Below are 12,120 nucleotides of genomic sequence, written 5' to 3'. Positions count from 1 at the left end.
CTTCACTTTTCTACAAACACTTTTCACCGTTTAACTACTTCTACATACTTGGCTCTATTTTAAGCAGTCAACCTTCACCGTATTCTGTCCGTTCAGGAAAGTACGGCTGTGTTTTATGGTATCAACATCTTCTACTGTGTATGAAATATTCACCGTTTGTTGATCATCTTGGGCAACATTTAAAAAGAAATAAACATTTCTGACCTCATCATTCCCAAATCCAAGTTTATGTTGAAACCAAAAGTTTACATACACCACATAAAAAGACAGTTTTTTACCACCCGGTCTGAAGTTAAATCAGACTAAAATTCTCCTGTCTTGGATCAGTTAAAATTACCAAAATTATTCCTGTTTGTTAAATAATAAGGAGAATATGTCAAGGGTTTATTTATATATACATTTCTTCAGTATTTGGTCATATGTGGTCTGTCTATTCTGTGTATGTAAACATCTGGTTCAACTGTTCCCCATGCAGTCACGAGCCCTCGTCTCTGGTTCCCTGCTGCCCAACTCAGGTCATTTTAGAAGTTCCTAAAATGTTTCTTGCTGCACTTCTCTTTGGCAGTATTTCTAAAAAAACAAAACAAACAAAGGTCAATGTGTTTTAACAAGTCATCCTTTGACTTGTTATCTTGGTACCATAAGTAATCGCTTCACTTTTATTATCTTAATATTTCCCCTGAATGCCAATAAAAGCAGCTCAGCTGCCACCAGTGGTGCGTCTGTCATTGGTTGAGAAAGTAAGGATTAGGGTAATACATTTCTGCATGCAGTTGTTTGAACAAGCTTTGAAAAAATAAAATGTTCCTTATTCCAAGTCTGCTTGGTATAGAGAACTTTTTCATGGTCTGGTCAGATAGTCCAGTAACTATCAGAGGTAAGATCCTCCAGAAGATGATCCAGCAAATCAATCAGAATGGAGTTTAATAATCTAAACCAGTTTGGCCCAGTCCACTTCAAACAATTAGGACACATGATGACCAGTGAACAAGCTAAAATACCCGAGTGACCTGCTGCTTGTATTATTTATATCAGGGTCAATTAACCTGTTTTTTGTTGGTGTTGTTTTTTTGCTTTTAGTAAATTGTGATTAGTTTATAGTAACTTAACTTGTCTGAAATGACCCAGGGCAGACACTGTTGGGTACAAAACAACCACAATTTCAAAACTTTGCATTACCAAACAGTGAAATCCGCAGCAGTGACCATCTTATGATGAAATAACATCTTAAAAACAAAGATTTGCACATAAAACACATTGCACCAGAGATTCAAAGTACAACGTTTTTTAAGACTGAAGAACAAACTCATAAAGAAGCAGAGGTGGCTTATTGGCTCTTGTGTGTTGGTTTTCCTCACAGCCTTTACTCAAAGCACATGTTTTATGGTCTTAACATACTGTGGTTTTTATTAACTGTGCTTTGATGTACTACAAATGAAATATCATAAAATTCTGTTTCAAAGCCTGATTTTAATCTTCCAGAGTTCTAAAAACCACCTGCGTGTTTGTCCCGCCAACAGAACCGTCTCCTCCAAAATGTTCACTTGGTGGAAAAATGGCAAATTATAGTGTCCCTTTCAGAAGTAGGAAAATAACAATGTTCCAACCTTTGTTTCTCACTTTACACCTCAATAATATCTTCTAGCTACTCTCTCTGAATTGATTCCCGTAAGAATTTGTATGAAAATTGTTAATTACATAATATCCGTGTTTTGTTTTTAGTTAAATGCAAAGAGGAACTTCCTTGTTCCCACCTTGGTCGTGGGGATAAACACGTCAAACTGGTTGAACAGAAAGTTACTAAAACTTTTCTTTCACTTTCAGCTTACTTCATATTGAAATCCTTCACTAAATGAAAATGGTTTTTTTTTACTCAACAAACTTTTTTCCCACAAACATAAAAAAAAAAAAATTTCTTCTAAACATATTGAAGTTATGCTTCATTTACTCAATTAAGCCTTCAGTTCTTACTGAAGGACTTCATTTAGAATTTGATTCATACTTTTATTTCTTTATTTATTTTGAGACAAGCAGTAACTGAAAATTACAAAAATTATATGAAAGTGATATCAGAGCATCATCAAATTACTATTCTGGTGTTATGACGGAGCTTTAATTGTGAGTTTGTTGTTATTTTTACTGTAGAAAGATCTTCTGACCCAGAACTATTTTTATCTACTTCTAGTAACTTTGTGTAGACTTCTTATTTATTTGTTTATTTATTTTCAGTAATAAATTCTCCTGCATGTGTGTGTTTGTGTTTAAATTTGTTTCTTCCTTTCTAGATAAACGTTGATGGAGATATTGATGCTTTAATGTTGTTTACCTTTTACAGTCAACTGACTTTGCATTTATTTAAATTAAACTGGTTTAATTTGAATTGCTTTGGGAGCAAATTATGGATATAAAATTGATATTTGTGTTTTGTACCTTGACGTGACATGAATTTTGACGTCTTCGTTCCAGACCTCTACCACCGTCTACATCCAAATCGTGGACGAGAACGACAACGCCCCAGAGTTTCCAGAGGAGGAGTATGTCACGGTGCTGAGCGAGGGACCCGACACGGTGGGGGCCACCATCGCCACGGTAACAGCCATTGACCCAGATGAAGGTCTGAATGGGACCTTGCGGTATGCAATCGCCCAGGGCAACCTGATCCAGACGTTCAACATCAACAGCATCACGGTGAGGCGTCTACACCGTCATAGAAGGGATAACAACAAGAAAACAAACAAATAACTGTGTGTGTGGGTGTGTGTGTGTGTGTGTGTGTTCAGGGGAGAATAACTGCTGTGAAGGAGCTGGACTACGAGATCAGCAAGGGGCATTATGCATTGGTTGTCACGGCTACTGACCAGTGTCCAAAACCTGCTCTTCGCCTGACATCTAGCACAACAGTAATGATCATTTTTTTATCCTCTATAGCATCACCAGCTCTTGCTTTGTAAGGGTTTGAATAGAAATCTGTCTCCTTCCTGCTTCCAGGTGTTGGTAAACGTCTTGGACGTGAACGACGTGACGCCAACCTTCCCCAGACAGTATGAGGGTCCCTTTGAGGTGACGGAGGGCCAGCTGGGCCCGCGGGTGTGCACCCTCAGAGCAAGCGATGAAGACTCCGGTCTCAACGGCAAAGTGGAGTACAGCATCACCGGTGGAGATAACCAGAGTCAGTGTTTGTTTACTCTGAGCATATAAAACCATTTCTGTTCCCCTCTGAGGTTTTCTCTGCCTCGCTATCAGATGAGTTCATGATCTCTCCTGTGGAGGGCGAGCTTCGGGTGAGGAGGGACGTGGAGCTGGACAGAGAGACCACAGCTTTCTACAACATCACGGTCACGGCGCGGGACCTGGGAACGCCGTCACGCAACAGTTCGGTGAGCCGCTTTACGTCAGCAGCCATCGGCGCAGCAGACGCAACTTTGTCATCACATCCTCTTCCATAAATGGGAACTTACAAGCATCACTTCTGTATTATAATATTTTTATAATAATTTTTGCAGAGATTCTAACGCCACAATGTAGACAAAATACTTTCTATATCCTTTATTTTCATGAAACTGCTGTAGGAAAACATTCCTCTGTATTTTTACTGTTTCCAGGCCAGAGAAGCAGGAGATGAGACATGAATTTCAAACATTGTGTAAAGTGGATGAAAGGCAGAGGTTGAACAACTATAGACAATTTCACAGCTGTTTTATGTTCAATAATACACACACTTTTTAAAATTCAACTGAAAAACCATAGATATAGTAGGGGGAAATATAAAATGAGAAACGGTTCTATAGTGTACACACTATAAAATTAAAACTTTGATGAGTCAGTTACAGCATTCGGTCTGTGTGAGGTCACACAGGTCATCAGCTGTAATGAATCCGATGAACCTGAAGGAAGGTTCAGCTTTTCTTGTTGGCTTTTCTCGACTTCTCCTCATTACATCTTTTTACTAACGCTGTGGTTGGAGGAGTTTCAGAGAAACAGAAAGATCTGTCTTTAAGATGACAAAAACTACACAGAATGAGCTTTAGAAATTTGAAACAAGTGGTTCTGTTCTGTGTGTGATGAGAATCTTCTGTATTCTTTTTATTTTGAATGGAGCTATTAAGTTTTGCAAAAGAATAACATACACAAACACGGTGGTGGCTGCATCATTATCTGGAGATTCTGTTCTTTCTGTTTAAAATTTTGGATTTTGTGAAGGTTATGAACAGCTATGACCTCTATAAGTACCAAATACAACATCAGTAACCTTTAAGTGACTGAAGGCTAAAGACAAGGGAAGATTCTGTTTTTCAATCATGCAACCAAAAACATGAAAAGACTGAATGACTTCAGCAGAGGAGAGTGACAGAAAATCTCTGGAGCCATCAGAGGATGTGGACTAAAAATGTTCTCACAATCAGAGAGAGTCGGAGAATGATTGCAAGGCAGAGTGGACAAATAGTCATGTCAAAACATGACTAGAGAGGAGAACTGAATTTATTACTAAGTATTACTTAATAAGCTTTGTGAAACAATATTTTCTATGAACCCTTGATATTCCCTGAACATTGCTGTTTCTGGTCCTCAGGTGGTGGTGGGCGTCTACGTTCTGGACATCAACGATAACGACCCCGTCATCCTTAATTTGCCCTACAACACCAGTGTGAGTGAAGGTGCGGCGATACACACCTCCGTGGCCAGAGTTCAAGCTCGGGATGCAGATAGCGGACGCAACGCGCTTCTGACTTACAACATCACCGCCGGAAACCTGGGCGGAGCCTTCTACATCAACGACACGGTAAGAAAAACCCACAAACTCTGAAGCTGGACACATTTGTCCGCTCTTCTCCTCTGATACAGGAGGGCCACACCTTCATGTTAGTCTTAAAATTATGCAGCTTGTTGATGAGAACAGCTAGTATTAGAAAGATGTGCACAGATGTTTCCTAATTCTCTCTCTCCTTCTGTAATCAGCTAAAGAGAACAGAAAGTTCCAGCTGTAACTATTTCAACTATTCTTACATAAACATGGAAACTTCCACATATCACTGACTGCAAGTTTGTTACAGAACCGCCCGAAAAATTCCCATAATAGTCCATAAACATAGTTAGATCTCTAGAGTCAGATCAAGATGGCCTCCCAGCTGTTTGCAGAAATGAATCTGTTTCTTCGTCCACATCGAAACATTTCCAGCGTCTTGCAGCAGTTTTCATACATCTTGAGGTTTTCATGCTTTGTCACATGACAAGCGCAGACCTTGAAATATTTTGTACAGATTAAAGTGATGGACCAACACAAATTAACATCATTTTCAAGTGGAAGGACAACCAGCATAGGTTTTCATTTTCATTGTTTCATCAGTGAAAATCTGAAAGGTGTGGTGTGCATCCTGCTCCCTCCAGTCAAAGAACCACCTTTCTCTACAAATACAGCTCGTAGTGTTACCTGTCTATCTTCTTTGGACTGCTCAGTCGTCGGGGAACATTTTCAAACCTTGCCACAGATTGTGAATTAGATTTAAGTCTGAACTTCGTCTAGCCTCTCAAACGAACACACCCTTAAAGAATTGTGGCTGTAGTTGCATCTAAAAGTGACTTTACAACATTTTAAATCAGAGAGCTGAAGACAAATAGGCCACACGCCTCAGATTTTATTAGTGTCATTAGTTTTGAAACCATGTCTCCTTTTTCTTCCACATCACAGTTACTCTCTACCACATTTAAACCCATTAAACAAGCTGCTCTTCAAAACTTCAACTTGCACCCTGAACTGTCTGCTCTGTGGTTTTCTTACTAATGACACATCCTGACTTATGTAGTGATATGTGCCTGCAGCTCTGATTCATCTCTGTCCCACATAGTCAGGTGTTGTGCAGGTGAACAGACCGCTGGATAGAGAGTTGGTGGCGGAGTACACGCTAACCATCACTGTGAAGGACAATCCAGAGAACCCCCGCATCGCTCGCAGGGTAATCCCCCTTTCCACAGTCTGAATGTCTCGGCAGTTTTCATTCTTTTAAGCATGCTAAGCAGTTTAAAACATTTTAATCTACATCTTGTATGAAAATGTGTCATTTTCAAAAAGTTTTTTTTTGTCCTTTACCTGTAAACAACCAGGACTCTTCCCAGGAACCATGGTGCTTCCATGTTTTCTACTTTACCAAGATAATTAAAACATCTGCAATAATGATCCTTAGCGATGGATTCTCTTACCAGAACTCATCTCATTAAGTTAAAATAAACACATTCAAGTAGAGTGAAACCAAGTGTGAACAGTCTTTGCAAGCAGTTAATACAGGGGCGTCTTTGTGGTGTGTTTTCTAAACGGAAGCCAATATGCAGGTATGCTAAGAAAAGGCTGTGTAGAGAAAGGTGAGAAACTGAACTTGCAAAGGTATGCATCAGGTTATCCACCAAGTCTGCAGCACGGTTCTGCAAGGCTGCACAAGGTTCATCTTTAAAGGGCTTACATGATGTTTACTTCATTTTCTCTGAAGCACCTAGCTGGGTTTCAGCTGATCCTCTGTAACTGTCTCATCTGGGACACATGTGATCATACAGCCACAAAAACCATCTTGCATGGAACTGGTTGGGCTCTGGGGGGAGTTAGATGAGGGAAATGCAGAAATAACAGCTCAGCTCAGGCAGACGTTTAATGTTCTCTCACTCTTTCATCTTTTGTTTCAATAAAACCAGGACTCTGACTTTTTGGTTATCACCATTCTGGATGAGAATGACAACAGGCCTGTGTTCACGAGAACCAGCTACAGAGCTGAAATCACTGAGAACTCACCAGCAGGTATCTACTTTCTTCCTTTGATTTGACTAGGACAATCCACATGTGCAGTACTGAAACTTTGCAGCGTTGTCTCCACCACTTCCTGACTTTGTTTATGCACAGCTCATGCTTGCTTTTTTCCACTTTGCGGTTTAGACAGAAAAACTCACAGCTGTAATTTTCTCTGTGCCTTTAAAGGGCATTAGTTCATGTTCTTTAACACATGAACCAATCGGTAACCAGAATCCTAACAGAGCAGCTGGTTACAAATGGGTGAATTTAAAAACATAAGAAGTTTATCGAGAGCTGCTCACATTTTATCACACAACAACCAGGAATTACAATTTACTTTATTTGAGTTTCACATCACAGACCAAGAAAAATGTTTTCCTTTACCTTCAGCATATTTGTGAAGGTAAAGGAAAATTTTAACTTAAAAATAAATTCTGCATTTAAATTCAGATCCAATGAATGAATACTTCATACACCATTTTGAACATCAGGCAACAATGATGCACATTTTGAAGTATTGCTTTAGAAAAACAAAGTTGATGGAAACAACAAAATTCAAAATAACTTCCTCAGTTTTGACAAAATGTTTTAGGCTTGTTTTTGGTTTTTTGAAAAAGAGTGAATGTGCGACAGGGAGATAGAGATACATTCGCCAAATAAGCTCTGATGTAACGAAATCTCCCATCCACTGATGGGTCTGGGCCTTACCAGAGGCACGAAACGCAGAAGAGTCCAAACCTTCAACAAGTGAGGACTCTTTCCATTTTTCTGAAATGTGTGGTTCATGTTAGTTTTCAACCTCTACCTCCTTTTTATTAACGCGTAGCGTCAAAATCTGACTAAGTTACACTTTGAGTAGCCTGGTTGATTGCTCCAAACCAGTAGATGGAAACATGGATGATTCACGCTTCCTTCTGGCTACACTGGCTTTCCCAGTAGTGACCTGCTATTGGTTTTATTTGTCTTATTGGTACTTTTAAAACGTACAGTAGAAGAACCTTCCTCTAATGTTTTCTGATCTGTAATTTCCAAACTGTTGATGAAATCTCTTTCTTCACATCGCTACATGTTCTTCAGGCAGCACAGTGACTGTTTTAAATGGGCCTGTTCTGGCTGAAGACAAAGACATCGGGCCAAATGCTGTGGTGAAATACCGACTGTTGGGGCCAAGAGTCGACCTCTTCATTGTTGACTCTAACACTGGTAACCTCATTTCTCTGGAGACAGTTAGCATGAAGCCATGCTGAAACAGTAAAGCTAATGTCTCTGGATATCTCCTCAGGGGTCCTGCTGGTGCGTCAGGGAGCACAGTTGGATCGTGAAGCCTTCCAGGACCCTCGAGTAGAGCTGATTCTGGTTGGGGAAGACATAGGAGGGTTAAACAACAGCGTCCCTCTCACCGTCACAATACTGGACCAGAACGACAATCCTCCTGTCTTCAGCCCATCTAGCTTCAGCGTCCGACTGCCTGAGAACAGCCCCACTGGTGCGTTTGGTTGATGTGTGTGACACGTCTGAGACAGACCTGGTCTCATGAGATGTAACTCGTGTCTGGAAACATTACTGCCTCACTGGTTGTTGTTGAGGTTAAATTGATTGAACTGTCGATGTCTTCCCACTTTCTTACCTGTCTTTGTCGCCTCCAGGCGTTGTGGTGACTCAGCTCTCTGCCACCGACGCCGACTCTGGCGCCAACGGTTGGCTGATGTACCGTTTAGAGAGCGGTGCTCAGGACCGCTTTGTGGTTGACCCGATATCTGGTGCCGTCCTGGTGGGTAACACCACTCTTGACAGAGAGGAGCGTGGGTCGTACCGCCTCATTGTGATGGCAACTGATCGCGGCACGCCCCCTTTGTCCGGTACAGCCACTCTGACGGTTATTCTGGATGACGTTAATGACTCCAGACCACGTTTTATAGAACCTATAACCATGATAAACGTCAACGAGTCGACCCCACCAGGTGTGGTAGTAGCTACCCTCACCGCTGAAGACCCAGATCTCAATCCAAGGCTAGAGTACTACATCATCTCAGTGGAAGCAAAGGATGATGGGAACAATCCAGTGGTTGGCTTACAGAACTCCTTCGGCATTGATTTACACACAGGTCGGCTCTGCTTTTCTGAAACATTTGTTATTTAATCAATGTTTTTTTATTGACCTTTTGTGGGTTAAATTAGATGTTTGAAACTGCTGACATGTTTTGGGGAATTTCTAGGTGCTGTATTTGTTCGTAACCCGCTGAACAGAGAGCTGGTAGCTACGTTTGAGATAATTGTGTCTGTCCATGACAACGCCAGTCAGGTTATTGACAAGTCCGGCAGTGTTCCTAACGGTAAGTCCAAGTTGTGCTTACCTTCAGATTCTGATTCTGATTCATCCCCCATACGTACGGTCAAAAGATGTCATGAAGAGGAAGAAACTCAATTTTATTGATCAACATAAAAATGATTTGTTTAAATTTATTTTGAAGAGTTTGGTCAGAGAGTATCAAGGATTTTTCTAAATATTTCAGTGAGTTTCTCTTGCAGTAAAAGTTACATTTAATTTTTTTACTCATCTTTGCGAAGGATGATGTTGCATTCATACAATATTTTCATTGCTTATTTCTTTTCCTTTCAGCGCGACTAACGATCAACGTACTGGACGTCAACGACAACGCCCCTCGCTTCCGGCCCTTCGGAGTCACCAACTTCACAGAGCAGATTTTAGAAGGAGCTCAGCCGGGCACAACGCTGCTGTCGGTGTCCGCTGTAGACCCCGATAAAGGTCCAAACGGTCAGGTCATATATCAGCTGCTGCACCTGCCAAGAGGAGGCTACGTCCGACTGGAGGACTCCTCCATGGGTAAGATCACCCATAAGCTTTACAGAACAAATGCAGCATAGATATTTACTGTAGAACTGTTGCTGCTTTTTTAGGGAAGATTGTGGCCAATCAGACGGTGGATTTTGAGCAAGTGCAGTGGCTGAATTTCACCATTCGGGCTCAGGATCACGGGACGCCTCCGCGAAGCGCCGAGCTTCCGGTTTATTTACGGATAGTTGACGTCAACGACAACAACCCAGTGTTTCGGGAGCCGTCCTATCAGGTACAGGACTGGTTAGATCTGTAGGGCTGCTGGTTTTAAAATGGTTCCCATAAACTGGAGAAAGTTAGTGAATAGAAAAACGTAAAATCACACTTTTTGAGCTTTACATCATGTTATAATGTTATTCCTCGCGACTTTCCCACTCAGCTCCTTCAGACTAGCCAGTAGCAATTGGGAAACACCTGGTGGAACTGTGCATTTCTCAGTGAAACGCTGGTAAAAACGTTGCTAAAAGGGTTAATGGAGAAGTGATGTTATGATAACTTCCTGAAGGTGAAGTTTCAGAAAGAGCAGAAGTTTTTAAAGAGACAGAGACCCTATTTCAAGGCGTTAAATTACAAACGCAAATTTAATATTTGACATATATAAGATTTTATAACAACTGAAGGTAAAATTTATTTTACTAATATAAAATGGCACTCTATGCCTGGAAAACACCAATACTAATACTGTTCCTTTTCTAATCATTAATACTTTTAATAATGAACAAGTTCGGTTCAATGACTTGGAATACCATCAAAAGTTCATTTACTTCATCAATCCAAGTCTTTGTTGTGTCCAAGCATTCTAATTGAAAGTTTACTGGAAGGAAAAAGTGCAGATGAAAAAGGTTTATTAACAGGATACCTGCAGGCTTACACAAAATCCAAGCTGCTAGACGTCTAGTTTGGGTTCAACAGAGACTGGTGGTTTTATCACTCAGCAGGTGACTTTCAACCCAAATCAAGTCCAAACTCAGCATCTTCATTACGCTGGTCAGCAGAAGGAAGCAGGACGAGCTTCTGTCAACAGGAAGATGAGAGACCACTGATACCCAGAAATCTGTAGGTCGACCTGCACAAGAGAAGAACCTCGCAGTCCATCATGGTGATCAAAGAATGAGCGGTGGAATACTGTAAAATCAAACAGTCTTAATATGTGAGCATAATAAAGGGAAGTTTGGTGGCAGGAAAAAAGGAGTAGAAAAAGGGAATTGCTGCTAAATGAGGTCAGACCACTTCATGAGTTCGTGCACATGCTCATACTTTTCATTAAGCCTACATTTACACGGAAATGTAAGGCTTACATTTCTGTGAAACTTCTTAGGATTTTTAGTTGTCATGTCAGACAACTACAAATGCTTTTTTAGTTGTTTGATATGATATTATAATATTCTAATCTAACTGAATGCTTGGTTTTCATTGGTTTAAGCCATAATCATCCAGATGAACAGATATGCTTGGTATATCACTGTTTGTGATGAATCTGTACAGAATGAGGTTCGCATTTAGAACTGAACTGAATAAAGGAAGTGTTTGTTGTTGTTCTGATTGGCTGACATGCAGCTGATTCTCACACGATGTTTGTCTTGTTTTAAGGAACCCGTCTTTGAGAACGTGGACTTGGGCACCACCATAGTTCGTGTCAGAGCCACAGATGCTGATTCTGGACTTTTCGCTGTCATCGAGTACAGCCTTGTGGACGGAGAGGGCAAGTTTGGCATCAGACCTTCCACTGTAAGATCAATCACAAGCTGCAATTCAGCCTTTTCCTAAATGTTCAGTAAATTACAGAGCAACTCCTTCAAGCTGGAGTCCTGTTATTTACTTTTGTTGGTTTTGGTTATGTATACTTTGTGTTGCAAGATTTGTTATTTAAATAACCTTTTGACCGCGTACAGAAAAGCCAGACAGTTCCTCTTTGGCGACCTTACACAAAAGATAAGCATGCATTGACGGTTAGGAGGCGGCCTGCTATGTTTGCTCTTCTCGGGCTGCTGAAAGTGATCCGGTCTGGAAATGGAAGCTCACACTGTCCCAATGCACAGTCTACATTTTCAGCTCTGTGCTCTGATAACTCCACCACTCCCACTAAGTACTTCCTTCCTAATCATTCCTTTTCCTCTTTCTTTGTAAGGGAGAAATCTACATTCTGTCCCCTCTGGACAGGGAGACCAAGGACCACTACACTCTGACTGCTGTTGCACGAGACAACCCAGGAGGGAGCCCTAACAACCGAAGAGAGAACTCTGTTCAGGTAGAAACAACTATCATATCAGACCAACTGAAACATTGTTAGAGTTTTTCAAACCTGCAATTTGTCCAAAAAACATGTTTCATTATTTTCAGATGTTAAATTAGACTAAACTTTACTGGTTTTAATGTTTCAATATTCATATTTTTATATTTTTCTATTCTAAATGTCAGAATATTTTTGAAGATTTTGTTTGGTACTTTTAAAGGGCAGCATTATGTAAAACTGATGTTTTTGAGCTTCACA

General features: G+C 40.6%; 1 protein-coding gene across 3 annotated transcripts in view; it reads left to right on the top strand.

Annotated features, from left to right (window-relative positions):
* The window catches only part of cdh23 (cadherin-related 23), an 89,909-nt gene that overhangs the window by 67,771 nt on the left and 10,018 nt on the right, over positions 1-12,120 (top strand). For all 3 annotated transcript variants that reach the window (XM_044135914.1, XM_044135915.1, XM_044135916.1), the window contains 15 exons: positions 2,467-2,688; positions 2,781-2,900; positions 2,989-3,169; positions 3,244-3,377; positions 4,571-4,780; positions 5,844-5,951; positions 6,679-6,781; positions 7,850-7,975; positions 8,055-8,258; positions 8,419-8,877; positions 8,989-9,105; positions 9,393-9,617; positions 9,692-9,861; positions 11,220-11,357; positions 11,758-11,877. In XM_044135914.1, the coding sequence (XP_043991849.1) occupies positions 2,467-2,688; positions 2,781-2,900; positions 2,989-3,169; positions 3,244-3,377; positions 4,571-4,780; positions 5,844-5,951; positions 6,679-6,781; positions 7,850-7,975; positions 8,055-8,258; positions 8,419-8,877; positions 8,989-9,105; positions 9,393-9,617; positions 9,692-9,861; positions 11,220-11,357; positions 11,758-11,877 (2,637 nt within the window). The remainder of the gene's footprint in view (positions 1-2,466; positions 2,689-2,780; positions 2,901-2,988; positions 3,170-3,243; positions 3,378-4,570; positions 4,781-5,843; positions 5,952-6,678; positions 6,782-7,849; positions 7,976-8,054; positions 8,259-8,418; positions 8,878-8,988; positions 9,106-9,392; positions 9,618-9,691; positions 9,862-11,219; positions 11,358-11,757; positions 11,878-12,120) is intronic.

This window comes from Gambusia affinis, linkage group LG13, assembly GCF_019740435.1.
Source record: "Gambusia affinis linkage group LG13, SWU_Gaff_1.0, whole genome shotgun sequence".
Taxonomy (NCBI): domain Eukaryota; kingdom Metazoa; phylum Chordata; class Actinopteri; order Cyprinodontiformes; family Poeciliidae; genus Gambusia; species Gambusia affinis.
The sequence above is the reverse complement of the archived record's forward strand: the minus strand, read 5'-3'. Positions and strand labels throughout refer to the sequence as shown.